Source organism: Leishmania major, chromosome 11 (genome assembly GCF_000002725.2).
Source record: "Leishmania major strain Friedlin complete genome, chromosome 11".
Classification (NCBI taxonomy): domain Eukaryota; phylum Euglenozoa; class Kinetoplastea; order Trypanosomatida; family Trypanosomatidae; genus Leishmania; species Leishmania major.
In genome coordinates this window covers 257200-270060 of record NC_007252.2, presented here as the reverse complement: position 1 = coordinate 270060, position 12861 = coordinate 257200, and the positions used below count along the sequence as shown (strand labels likewise).

General features: G+C 55.7%; 2 protein-coding genes across 2 annotated transcripts; both read right to left on the bottom strand.

Annotated features, from left to right (window-relative positions):
* Nucleotides 1-3307: 3307 nt before the first annotated feature.
* Nucleotides 3308-4948, bottom strand: LMJF_11_0673 (conserved hypothetical protein in leishmania; the record flags this gene model as incomplete). The annotated part of the gene is made up of 1 exon (XM_001681484.1): nt 3308-4948. One exon carries the CDS (start codon nt 4946-4948, stop codon nt 3308-3310), a length of 1641 nt encoding a protein of 546 aa, XP_001681536.1.
* Nucleotides 4949-10396: 5448 nt separating this feature from the next.
* Nucleotides 10397-12037, bottom strand: LMJF_11_0670 (conserved hypothetical protein in leishmania; the record flags this gene model as incomplete). The annotated part of the gene is made up of 1 exon (XM_001681483.1): nt 10397-12037. The coding sequence occupies one exon, from the start codon at nt 12035-12037 to the stop codon at nt 10397-10399; it is 1641 nt and encodes a 546-aa protein (XP_001681535.1).
* Between the last annotated feature and the right edge of the window lie 824 nt (nt 12038-12861).

The following is a 12861-nucleotide window of genomic DNA, read 5'->3' as shown; positions in this document are numbered from 1 at the left end:
CACGCATCTTGAAGCTCTGCCTGCGTGCATGCTCGTCTGGGCATGTCTGATCCTCTCCTTTTTTTCCGCTACTGTTTCTCTTCCTTGATTTGCTCAAAACAGCGTTCGCGTCCTCAGTGTGCATGTTATGTCTTGTACCTTCCGCTGCAAGACAACAGGAAGGAGAGGAGGGGGAGGAAGAGGTGGGGGTCAAGGCCCCATAAGCGAGTGCGGCGTCTGAAGGAACAACAAACCGCAAAAAATATATTTGAAAACGAGAAAACTCAAAGACGGACGAAACGGCTTGCAATCAGACACCTCACAGGCTCAGCGGGGCACGAGCACACAGAGGATGCACACTGCAGCACAGAGAGGCGAAAAGGAACAGCGAAAGAAACAACGAGCACACCCTTTCTGCGAGGAGAGGACATGGTCAGGTACACAGACCAAAGACAAGACCAAAAAAAAACAAAAATATCTCTTGCCTCTTGCAGAGATCGGGTTGTTGAAGCTCTCCGTGTCTTGTCACGACTAAGGGTCATACACGCATAAATTTACAAACGACAACTTCACGCAGCAGCACCTGCCACGCACACACACGCACACACTCCCTCCCTCCCTCTCTCTCTCCATGTCCCACACTTTCGTCATTTGATTCTTGTTTTCGCTATGCTCCGTACATGTGCGCGTCCGCCTGAGCATCACCGCCCCTTCTTTCCGACCGCTGACTCCGCACAACGCGCCCTTTTCTTCTCGCTTGTCTCACTCGCCCTCGCACTCTTCCTCTCCCATTTGTCTTTGATTGACGGAGCACACGAAAGAGAGAGAGTGCGCGCGCGGGAAGTCGTGAAAGACCCGCAACGAGAAAATAAAACGAAAGATTCCTGCATATGCATGCGCCACAGGGAAAGCACATCAACGTTATCGCAGCACAGGACGAGCGCATTGTGCAATCAGGATCGTATTGGGGGCATCGCTTCTCATTTTGAGGAAAGGTGGTCTCTCCCTCTCTCGTTGCACTCAAGCTTCGCTCGTGTTTGTGGTTTGTTTGTTTCGCTGTTGTTGAGCAGGGGGAAGGAAGGAAGGGGAGGGGGGGGGCTGATAATGCCAATACTGACAACAGTGCTATATAAAGGCACCGTTCCTTCTCTGTCACCCTACCTCCGCATCCTCGCTTGAAGCACCGTCAAAGTCCGTTCGGAGACGGAACACCCTAAATGTTTGCGTGTGGGGCGCGGCGGAGGAACGCGAAGAAGAAGCGATTGAGATGCCACAGACGGCAAGGACGGTTGGTGAAGCGACGGATGGAAAACGGAAGAGGGCGTATGTCTGTGTGCGCCAGTGGAGAAGAGATGGATGGATGGATGGATGGAGGCACGACGCGCAGAAGAGAAAAAAATGACGACACAACAAGGGAAGCAAGACAAGAGAGGAAGATGGAGGGGGGAGGGGGAGAAGTCGACGCAGGGACAGAATAGTAAAATGAAGAAATATCGAAACAACAAGGACCAAAACGAAAATCGAGTCCAAACAAACTTACCAAAAAAAAAAAAACGAAAGACGAAAGAAAAAATTGGGCAACACAACAGAAGCGCGTTCCCCTTCTTTCGGCGGTGGTGGTGGTCGTGATGGCAATGCGTACGTGCGCGTCATTCTCGTTGTTCAACGCTACATATATATATATATATACATATATATATATACATAAATGTATCTATGTATATGTAAACGCGTGCGAGCCTACGCGTACGCCGAACGCTCCCGCATGTAATGTGGGAGAGAGAGCCAGCACACACACATGCACACACACACACACCAAAGAACAAAAAGAGAGAAGGGGTGTGAGAGAGAGAAGGCAAGAACGATGTAGACCATCCACGTAAGGGCGAACATGGCGAATCGAACCGAAACGACGTGCTTAAATTCTTCTTAGTTGGTTAGCTCCGACAACGGCAGACTATACATGCATATATATACACACACATACACATATATATGTATATATGAACACTTAACGAAGGGAATGCTTTCCTTTTCATTCCTCTGTATGCGCGGGTGTTTCACTTCGTCGCGTGTATGTATGCGTGTATGTGTGTGTGGGGGGGGGTCCCTCTTTCCTGGTTGGCGTGGTGTGAGCAAGAGGAATACGTGTTTCCTTGGCAAACCGGTCACCTGCACATATGCACACATATACATACACACATGCATACGCATACACGCATACATACAACGATGAAGTACTCCATCACACTTGACGAACATAGAGCTGAGCGGAAGCGAAGAAAGTGAACAACAAAAACCAAACAAAAACAGGAAGATACGCCCATACGAAGAAGCACACACAAAACCAAAGAGGCGAAGAGAGACGCGCTCAGGGCAGGACCACACAACAGGCAAGGAAGGAGAGGGCCAGGAGTGGGGCTGAACAACCAGCCGATGCAAAAGGCTCGGAGGCCCAGGCAGGTTCGCCGCTCGCCCTTGCCGCCCTTCTTGTGTATTCACGGCTTCTGCACGTGCTTGTCTTGCGTCACTGCCCTCGCCCTCGCGCGCTTTCGCTCCCTCGTTTTGGGGGGGTCCTCATTTTATCGCTTGCTCACATTCACTTCCTCCGCGTGCTACGCGACAGTTTTGGGCCGTGTCTGTTCCGCTTAAATGTGCGCGCTCCTCGCCGTCTCTTCATCCGCCCGCCCCGCACCTTTCGTCCCTTTCCGCACGCGCTCGAGCTGTGTTCCAGCAACACTTTTCCGCCCTCAGGGCATCGAGGCGGCCATTGCGCACCTGTAAAGGGGTTGCATCGACGACTCCATGTATGTGGGTGTGGTGTAGAAAGTATCGCACGCCGCCCGCTCAATCAGGCCTTTAGGCACAAAGATACTCCACACGCCAACACGCACAGATACAGAGAGACGGAGGCAAGCACCCATAAACGCATACACCCGGAGACGCCGAGAGCGGCGGTTGAAGCCCTACGAGGCCGCGGCGCGATCGTCAAGACACTTTCAACCGACGAGCTCAGGCGAAAAGCAAAGAAGTGCCAGGGGGCGGGTGGGCGGGAAGAGCTTCGACGCAGCACGAACATGAAAAAAAAAACGAAGCGAAAGTAGAAAAAAAGCAGCGAGGTGGCGCGATCGAGGGACGAAGAGAACGCTTCGGGAAGCATTGGCGGCTAACACTACTTCGTGCGCCACATGGAGCTGCATATGCCGCCCCAAGTGCAGTCGCCTTTATCCGCGGAACCACCTCTTCACTCTCGTCGAGACGCTTTCGCTGCTGCTGCGCGTCGAGGGAGTCGGCTAAGCTGCTGCCCGAACCCTGTGCGTAAATTCTTTCACCACGGACTACCTCCTTTTTCCGGGCACATCGGCTCCGAGCTGCCCGCGGCGGCGGCCCCCTCCCGCAGGCGGCGGCGCTCCGCCAGCACCCTGCGCGAGAAGCGGGAGTAGCTGATGTGCAGGTACACATCCGAGAGAAGCGCCGTCAGGTTCATGCCAATCATGACGAGCAGCGGCATCATCACGCACTCGCGGCCAACGCACACCTTCTGGCCCTGCCTGTCGGCCCGAGACGCAATCCACTCGCCGTACAGCAAGCGGTTCAGCAGGATGGCCGCGATCCACAACGCGTTGTAGCCGAAGTTGTAGTGCCTCGCGGGGTCCTTGGCGTACATGGTGCGCAGGACGAGAATGGTGACGCTGGCGCAGAAGCCGTTACCAAGAGACGCCAGCGCAAACGCGGCCAGCAGCGAGCGGCCCGGCAGCACCAGGAACAGCACCATCGAGAGGATGATCAGCGTCGTCGGCACAAAGAAGGCGACGGTGATGGGCATGCGGTCCTCGGCCTTGCGCTTCTGCGTGTAGTGCTCGAACACAGACATGGTCAGGCGGCCCAGCGCGCTGCCAGCGCCGTTCAGCACCGTCAGCAGCGCAGACACCGTCGTGTCCAGCTTCGGCGTCTCCGTCAGCGCAGAGAAGATGGGCGACGCGTTGAAGATGATCACGAACTCGGCGCCAACCCCGCAGAACATCGTCCAGAGGATGCACCACAGGCTCACCGTGCAACAGCTCTGCAGGAAGGTCGTCTGGTACTGCGGAGCAATGTAGTCGACGTCCGTCAGCACCTCGCCGCTCTCCGCCGACTCATCATCCCTCAGCCCCTTCGTCGTCAGACGATCCAGCCACGGGCACGGCACCAGCATCAGCAGAAAGCAGCTCGTGATGATCACGGCCACGATTGCAAAGGCAAGCAGGCCGTGCTGCGTCTTCGCGACCTCCGTGAACGCCGCCAGCGCGCTCGTCGTCGGCAGATACACCACAAGCACGAGCACCACCGCAATGCTCAGGTAGAAGCGCCACATCGGCGGCTCCTGCGTCAGGTACGCCGCGACACGTGCACCGCGCACCGCCTTCTGCTCATCACTCAGGCGGCTCTGCTGGTAGCCCGTCAGGTGGTACGACGGCAGCCGCATTACCGCAATGCAGCACAGCCCGGTCACAAGAATCACCCCCATCAGGAAGTAGAAGTAGTTTGCCGGCGTGTTCAGGAAGAAGCCCGTGCGCATCGACCCGATGATCGCAGAGCCCAGGCCCATCAGCGTCTTCAGCAGCGCCACAACCCACCCGCGACGCGTCAGGAAGATGCTCAGCATCGTCACCACCGTGGCAAGGTCGAACAGCTGACTGCCAAGGCTCAGCAGCGCGTTAAACACGCAGAACCGTACCACAGAGCCGGCAATCACGCCCTGGAATGTGAGGCCCATCAGCAGCAGCCCCAGCGACGCGAGCACGCACGCAAGGATGTACACCGGCAGCGGGCCGAGGTAGTCGTATATCGTGCCGTACGGCAGCAGAAAGTAGGCGAACACCATGCCCACGGTGTTGATCGTGGACATCTGGCGCGAGTCGAAGTTGTACTTGTCGCGAAGGCTGCCGCTGAACAGGTTGAAGGCGTACGATGTCGAGGCGCAGATCATGGCGAGGGAGGCAGTAGTGAAGCAGACGAAGTGCTTCGTCTCGTTCAGGCGCTTGACGTGACAGGTATCTTTCTGATGCGCGGCTTCTTTGCCTCTGAGTCGAGGCTATCACCGCAGGAGTGAGCCACATCCTCGGAAAGCTCTCGTGCATCCGCGGCCGCCGACGCCTCCGCCCGCTCCCTCTGGGGAAGGGGGCGGGTTCTAATACTGTCCGGTCATACGTCGCATAGTTTGCTCGATGAGTGCGCACGATCAGGTGTGTGTGTGTGTGTGGTTGTAGTGTAGGGTACACAGGAGGCGGTCCTGCAGCTGGAGTCAGCGTGCTTGTGTGCAATTGCTGCCGAAGCTGTGTTCTTTCTGTTTTGGCTTGTCTGTTCCCCCGGGAGAGGTGTCTCTGCGACCACGCTACCGCACAGCAGAAGCGAGGAAGAGAGAAGCAGACAGCGGAAACGATGGGGATGACGCACCCTCTTCGACGCTGTCGTCGGGGGTAGAGGTGCTACACTCCCTTAAAAGCCATCGACTGAGAGAGTGTATGCATTCCTGCGTTTGCAGAGAGACCGACGGCAAAATGGAGAGGTGCCGACCGAGAGCGAGAGGTGAGGACGAAGTCGAGTGGAGTCGCATGCTCGCGAGGAAGCAATGCGACCCTTTCACCACGGCATCCGCTGTAGGGAGGCGTGGAGGGTGTCGCTTACATCAAGCGGTACGAAAAGCAGCTGCGCTCCTTCCAACGCGCCAGGTGAAGAAGCGATAACGGGGAAGAAGCCGGCACCCGTCTTGCCGGAGGACAGAAACGAAATTTCAACTAGGCAGGCATAGAGCTGGCAGCACCGGCTCTGAAGTGGAGGCGGGAAGGGGGCGTGCAAGACAGACGCGCGCGCGCGATGGAGAGTAGAGGAGGCAAGGCAACACGCTCCTGGTGTCCACCTCCATGCTTTCCTTGTTGGTTGGTTTACTTGGCTGACTGGTGGTTTCGTTGTGCTTCTTTCTGCAGCTAGTGGAATACTGAGGGTGGGAAGAAGGGCACATGCACAGGACACACAGCGAAAGGTGATGATGATGATGATGATGATTGCTTTTCGGAAGGAAGTGCAGATGGAGTGGCCATCGTGCACACCAAAAAAAAAAACGAAACAGGCACATAAAGAAACGCATCTCTCGCTCCCTCGTTCGTTCCTGAGCACACGCTCACGTGCACAAGTACCGCATACGTGGAGACGCAAGCACATATGCCTCCATGGCCACTCACTTATACACACACACATATATATATATATATATATATATAGCGAGAGAGAGATCGATATAGGTAGAGGTATCCATATATACACAAAAGTATACACGCTCGCTAAAGCACGACAAGGAATACGCGGAAAGAGCTGCTCAGGGTCAGAGCTTGCATGAGGTGACGGGGAGGAAGGGGGCAGAAAAAGGGGGGAAAAGAGGGGGAGATGGCCACGTGACCGGCACGAGAGGAAACGCCAATGCCCAAAGGCGGTGTTCGAAGAGGGGCGGGGCAAAGATCGACAGAGAGAAGGAAACGAAAATCATAAATTTATATATATATACATATACATATATATGCTGGAGGCAGCGACGAAGCACACGCGCGAGCGCAGCGAGAGACAGACAGACAGGCAAGGCCAGGACCAGCAACATGCACACGGAAGAACAAAGGACTGACGGTGAAACGCACTGCGAGGGAGAGACACAGTGGGCTCGCGCGCGAAACGAATGGGAAGCAAGGTCAAGCCATGATGCGTGAAGAGAGAAGGAAAGCAGGTGCAGGGAGGAGGGTCAAACAAAAAAAAAAGACACCCTGTTGCGAGCAGTTTTTATTGTCTTTTCCTTCGCCGGATACGTCCTTGTAGCTGCCTCATCAGCGTCGCCACAGCCACACATTTCTCGCAGGCGAATCAAAGAAGAGCGCTGGTATGCCCTCTCTACTCCCTCACTTTTCTTGGATGGATCACCGCTGTCGAGGTTTGAAGGAGGAGGTAGTAAGGCTGCGGTCCTCGGTGTCGGTGTCCAGTTCCTGGAATTTGTTTCTCGAGGGGTGCGTGTGCGTGATATATGTGAGGTAATGCCTTGTTGTCAATACGCCCACATGGGGTTTTGCCGCTGCTCTTGCACCACGCATCTTGAAGCTCTGCCTGCGTGCATGCTCGTCTGGGCATGTCTGATCCTCTCCTTTTTTTCCGCTACTGTTTCTCTTCCTTGATTTGCTCAAAACAGCGTTCGCGTCCTCAGTGTGCATGTTATGTCTTGTACCTTCCGCTGCAAGACAACAGGAAGGAGAGGAGGGGGAGGAAGAGGTGGGGGTCAAGGCCCCATAAGCGAGTGCGGCGTCTGAAGGAACAACAAACCGCAAAAAATATATTTGAAAACGAGAAAACTCAAAGACGGACGAAACGGCTTGCAATCAGACACCTCACAGGCTCAGCGGGGCACGAGCACACAGAGGATGCACACTGCAGCACAGAGAGGCGAAAAGGAACAGCGAAAGAAACAACGAGCACACCCTTTCTGCGAGGAGAGGACATGGTCAGGTACACAGACCAAAGACAAGACCAAAAAAAAACAAAAATATCTCTTGCCTCTTGCAGAGATCGGGTTGTTGAAGCTCTCCGTGTCTTGTCACGACTAAGGGTCATACACGCATAAATTTACAAACGACAACTTCACGCAGCAGCACCTGCCACGCACACACACGCACACACTCCCTCCCTCCCTCTCTCTCTCCATGTCCCACACTTTCGTCATTTGATTCTTGTTTTCGCTATGCTCCGTACATGTGCGCGTCCGCCTGAGCATCACCGCCCCTTCTTTCCGACCGCTGACTCCGCACAACGCGCCCTTTTCTTCTCGCTTGTCTCACTCGCCCTCGCACTCTTCCTCTCCCATTTGTCTTTGATTGACGGAGCACACGAAAGAGAGAGAGTGCGCGCGCGGGAAGTCGTGAAAGACCCGCAACGAGAAAATAAAACGAAAGATTCCTGCATATGCATGCGCCACAGGGAAAGCACATCAACGTTATCGCAGCACAGGACGAGCGCATTGTGCAATCAGGATCGTATTGGGGGCATCGCTTCTCATTTTGAGGAAAGGTGGTCTCTCCCTCTCTCGTTGCACTCAAGCTTCGCTCGTGTTTGTGGTTTGTTTGTTTCGCTGTTGTTGAGCAGGGGGAAGGAAGGAAGGGGAGGGGGGGGGGCTGATAATGCCAATACTGACAACAGTGCTATATAAAGGCACCGTTCCTTCTCTGTCACCCTACCTCCGCATCCTCGCTTGAAGCACCGTCAAAGTCCGTTCGGAGACGGAACACCCTAAATGTTTGCGTGTGGGGCGCGGCGGAGGAACGCGAAGAAGAAGCGATTGAGATGCCACAGACGGCAAGGACGGTTGGTGAAGCGACGGATGGAAAACGGAAGAGGGCGTATGTCTGTGTGCGCCAGTGGAGAAGAGATGGATGGATGGATGGATGGAGGCACGACGCGCAGAAGAGAAAAAAATGACGACACAACAAGGGAAGCAAGACAAGAGAGGAAGATGGAGGGGGGAGGGGGAGAAGTCGACGCAGGGACAGAATAGTAAAATGAAGAAATATCGAAACAACAAGGACCAAAACGAAAATCGAGTCCAAACAAACTTACCAAAAAAAAAAAAACGAAAGACGAAAGAAAAAATTGGGCAACACAACAGAAGCGCGTTCCCCTTCTTTCGGCGGTGGTGGTGGTCGTGATGGCAATGCGTACGTGCGCGTCATTCTCGTTGTTCAACGCTACATATATATATATATATATATACATATATATATATACATAAATGTATCTATGTATATGTAAACGCGTGCGAGCCTACGCGTACGCCGAACGCTCCCGCATGTAATGTGGGAGAGAGAGCCAGCACACACACATGCACACACACACACACCAAAGAACAAAAAGAGAGAAGGGGTGTGAGAGAGAGAAGGCAAGAACGATGTAGACCATCCACGTAAGGGCGAACATGGCGAATCGAACCGAAACGACGTGCTTAAATTCTTCTTAGTTGGTTAGCTCCGACAACGGCAGACTATACATGCATATATATACACACACATACACATATATATGTATATATGAACACTTAACGAAGGGAATGCTTTCCTTTTCATTCCTCTGTATGCGCGGGTGTTTCACTTCGTCGCGTGTATGTATGCGTGTATGTGTGTGTGGGGGGGGGTCCCTCTTTCCTGGTTGGCGTGGTGTGAGCAAGAGGAATACGTGTTTCCTTGGCAAACCGGTCACCTGCACATATGCACACATATACATACACACATGCATACGCATACACGCATACATACAACGATGAAGTACTCCATCACACTTGACGAACATAGAGCTGAGCGGAAGCGAAGAAAGTGAACAACAAAAACCAAACAAAAACAGGAAGATACGCCCATACGAAGAAGCACACACAAAACCAAAGAGGCGAAGAGAGACGCGCTCAGGGCAGGACCACACAACAGGCAAGGAAGGAGAGGGCCAGGAGTGGGGCTGAACAACCAGCCGATGCAAAAGGCTCGGAGGCCCAGGCAGGTTCGCCGCTCGCCCTTGCCGCCCTTCTTGTGTATTCACGGCTTCTGCACGTGCTTGTCTTGCGTCACTGCCCTCGCCCTCGCGCGCTTTCGCTCCCTCGTTTTGGGGGGGTCCTCATTTTATCGCTTGCTCACATTCACTTCCTCCGCGTGCTACGCGACAGTTTTGGGCCGTGTCTGTTCCGCTTAAATGTGCGCGCTCCTCGCCGTCTCTTCATCCGCCCGCCCCGCACCTTTCGTCCCTTTCCGCACGCGCTCGAGCTGTGTTCCAGCAACACTTTTCCGCCCTCAGGGCATCGAGGCGGCCATTGCGCACCTGTAAAGGGGTTGCATCGACGACTCCATGTATGTGGGTGTGGTGTAGAAAGTATCGCACGCCGCCCGCTCAATCAGGCCTTTAGGCACAAAGATACTCCACACGCCAACACGCACAGATACAGAGAGACGGAGGCAAGCACCCATAAACGCATACACCCGGAGACGCCGAGAGCGGCGGTTGAAGCCCTACGAGGCCGCGGCGCGATCGTCAAGACACTTTCAACCGACGAGCTCAGGCGAAAAGCAAAGAAGTGCCAGGGGGCGGGTGGGCGGGAAGAGCTTCGACGCAGCACGAACATGAAAAAAAAAACGAAGCGAAAGTAGAAAAAAAGCAGCGAGGTGGCGCGATCGAGGGACGAAGAGAACGCTTCGGGAAGCATTGGCGGCTAACACTACTTCGTGCGCCACATGGAGCTGCATATGCCGCCCCAAGTGCAGTCGCCTTTATCCGCGGAACCACCTCTTCACTCTCGTCGAGACGCTTTCGCTGCTGCTGCGCGTCGAGGGAGTCGGCTAAGCTGCTGCCCGAACCCTGTGCGTAAATTCTTTCACCACGGACTACCTCCTTTTTCCGGGCACATCGGCTCCGAGCTGCCCGCGGCGGCGGCCCCCTCCCGCAGGCGGCGGCGCTCCGCCAGCACCCTGCGCGAGAAGCGGGAGTAGCTGATGTGCAGGTACACATCCGAGAGAAGCGCCGTCAGGTTCATGCCAATCATGACGAGCAGCGGCATCATCACGCACTCGCGGCCAACGCACACCTTCTGGCCCTGCCTGTCGGCCCGAGACGCAATCCACTCGCCGTACAGCAAGCGGTTCAGCAGGATGGCCGCGATCCACAACGCGTTGTAGCCGAAGTTGTAGTGCCTCGCGGGGTCCTTGGCGTACATGGTGCGCAGGACGAGAATGGTGACGCTGGCGCAGAAGCCGTTACCAAGAGACGCCAGCGCAAACGCGGCCAGCAGCGAGCGGCCCGGCAGCACCAGGAACAGCACCATCGAGAGGATGATCAGCGTCGTCGGCACAAAGAAGGCGACGGTGATGGGCATGCGGTCCTCGGCCTTGCGCTTCTGCGTGTAGTGCTCGAACACAGACATGGTCAGGCGGCCCAGCGCGCTGCCAGCGCCGTTCAGCACCGTCAGCAGCGCAGACACCGTCGTGTCCAGCTTCGGCGTCTCCGTCAGCGCAGAGAAGATGGGCGACGCGTTGAAGATGATCACGAACTCGGCGCCAACCCCGCAGAACATCGTCCAGAGGATGCACCACAGGCTCACCGTGCAACAGCTCTGCAGGAAGGTCGTCTGGTACTGCGGAGCAATGTAGTCGACGTCCGTCAGCACCTCGCCGCTCTCCGCCGACTCATCATCCCTCAGCCCCTTCGTCGTCAGACGATCCAGCCACGGGCACGGCACCAGCATCAGCAGAAAGCAGCTCGTGATGATCACGGCCACGATTGCAAAGGCAAGCAGGCCGTGCTGCGTCTTCGCGACCTCCGTGAACGCCGCCAGCGCGCTCGTCGTCGGCAGATACACCACAAGCACGAGCACCACCGCAATGCTCAGGTAGAAGCGCCACATCGGCGGCTCCTGCGTCAGGTACGCCGCGACACGTGCACCGCGCACCGCCTTCTGCTCATCACTCAGGCGGCTCTGCTGGTAGCCCGTCAGGTGGTACGACGGCAGCCGCATTACCGCAATGCAGCACAGCCCGGTCACAAGAATCACCCCCATCAGGAAGTAGAAGTAGTTTGCCGGCGTGTTCAGGAAGAAGCCCGTGCGCATCGACCCGATGATCGCAGAGCCCAGGCCCATCAGCGTCTTCAGCAGCGCCACAACCCACCCGCGACGCGTCGGGAAGATGCTCAGCATCGTCACCACCGTGGCAAGGTCGAACAGCTGACTGCCAAGGCTCAGCAGCGCGTTAAACACGCAGAACCGTACCACAGAGCCGGCAATCACGCCCTGGAATGTGAGGCCCATCAGCAGCAGCCCCAGCGACGCGAGCACGCACGCAAGGATGTACACCGGCAGCGGGCCGAGGTAGTCGTATATCGTGCCGTACGGCAGCAGAAAGTAGGCGAACACCATGCCCACGGTGTTGATCGTGGACATCTGGCGCGAGTCGAAGTTGTACTTGTCGCGAAGGCTGCCGCTGAACAGGTTGAAGGCGTACGATGTCGAGGCGCAGATCATGGCGAAGGAGGCGAGCGTCAGTAGGCCGTAGCGGCGCGCCTCACTAATCGGACGCTGGTTGGTCACGTCTAGCTTCAGCACATTACACTCCGTGCTCAAGTCATCCTCGGCGGTGCGTTCGAGATCATTCGGCTCGCCTCTGGGGGACATAGCTGGTTTTCGGGGTGCTTAGTGTGGGTTGGGTATGTGTGTGTGTGGCAATCTTGTGCACTCAGTCGTGGATGCCGCTGCGGCTGATCAGTAGGTGGGTGGGGACCGCAGCAAGAATGACGAAGGAGTTCTTCCACACCACAAGAACCGACGAAACGAAAACACAAGGGGGAAAAAACGTGAGGAAGACGTAAAGGCAAGATTAACTCACGCACGAGTGTATGCGTCGTGAAGTCGGTGTGCGCACGACCGTCCGTGAGCGTGTGAAAAATGCCGACAGAGAGACAGAGCTGGTGCAAGCAAAGAACAGCGGCACAAGACACGCACACCCGCGGATGGAGAACGGACGGAAGGGGTGCAGGCGGTGGATGAGGCGAGGTGAGCGCTGATGACTTTATACCGAGGAAAGAAGAAAAGAGAAAGAAGGGTGATGCAGGAAGAGACGGAGGGAGGGAGAGACGGAAGTATAGGAGCTATAACGAAAAACAAGATGGGGTAGAAGGTACAGTGCTTCGACACTGTGTTAGCCACTGGGTGTTTGCCAGCTTGCTTTGTGGGTCGAGCGTGACCGTGACAGGGCCACCAGGGGTGTGGTTAGAGGGAGGGGGCGGAGGATGGGGAAGTGACGGTGATGGTGTCGGTACCCCCGTTGTTGTTCGTTGGTGTTGTTCCAG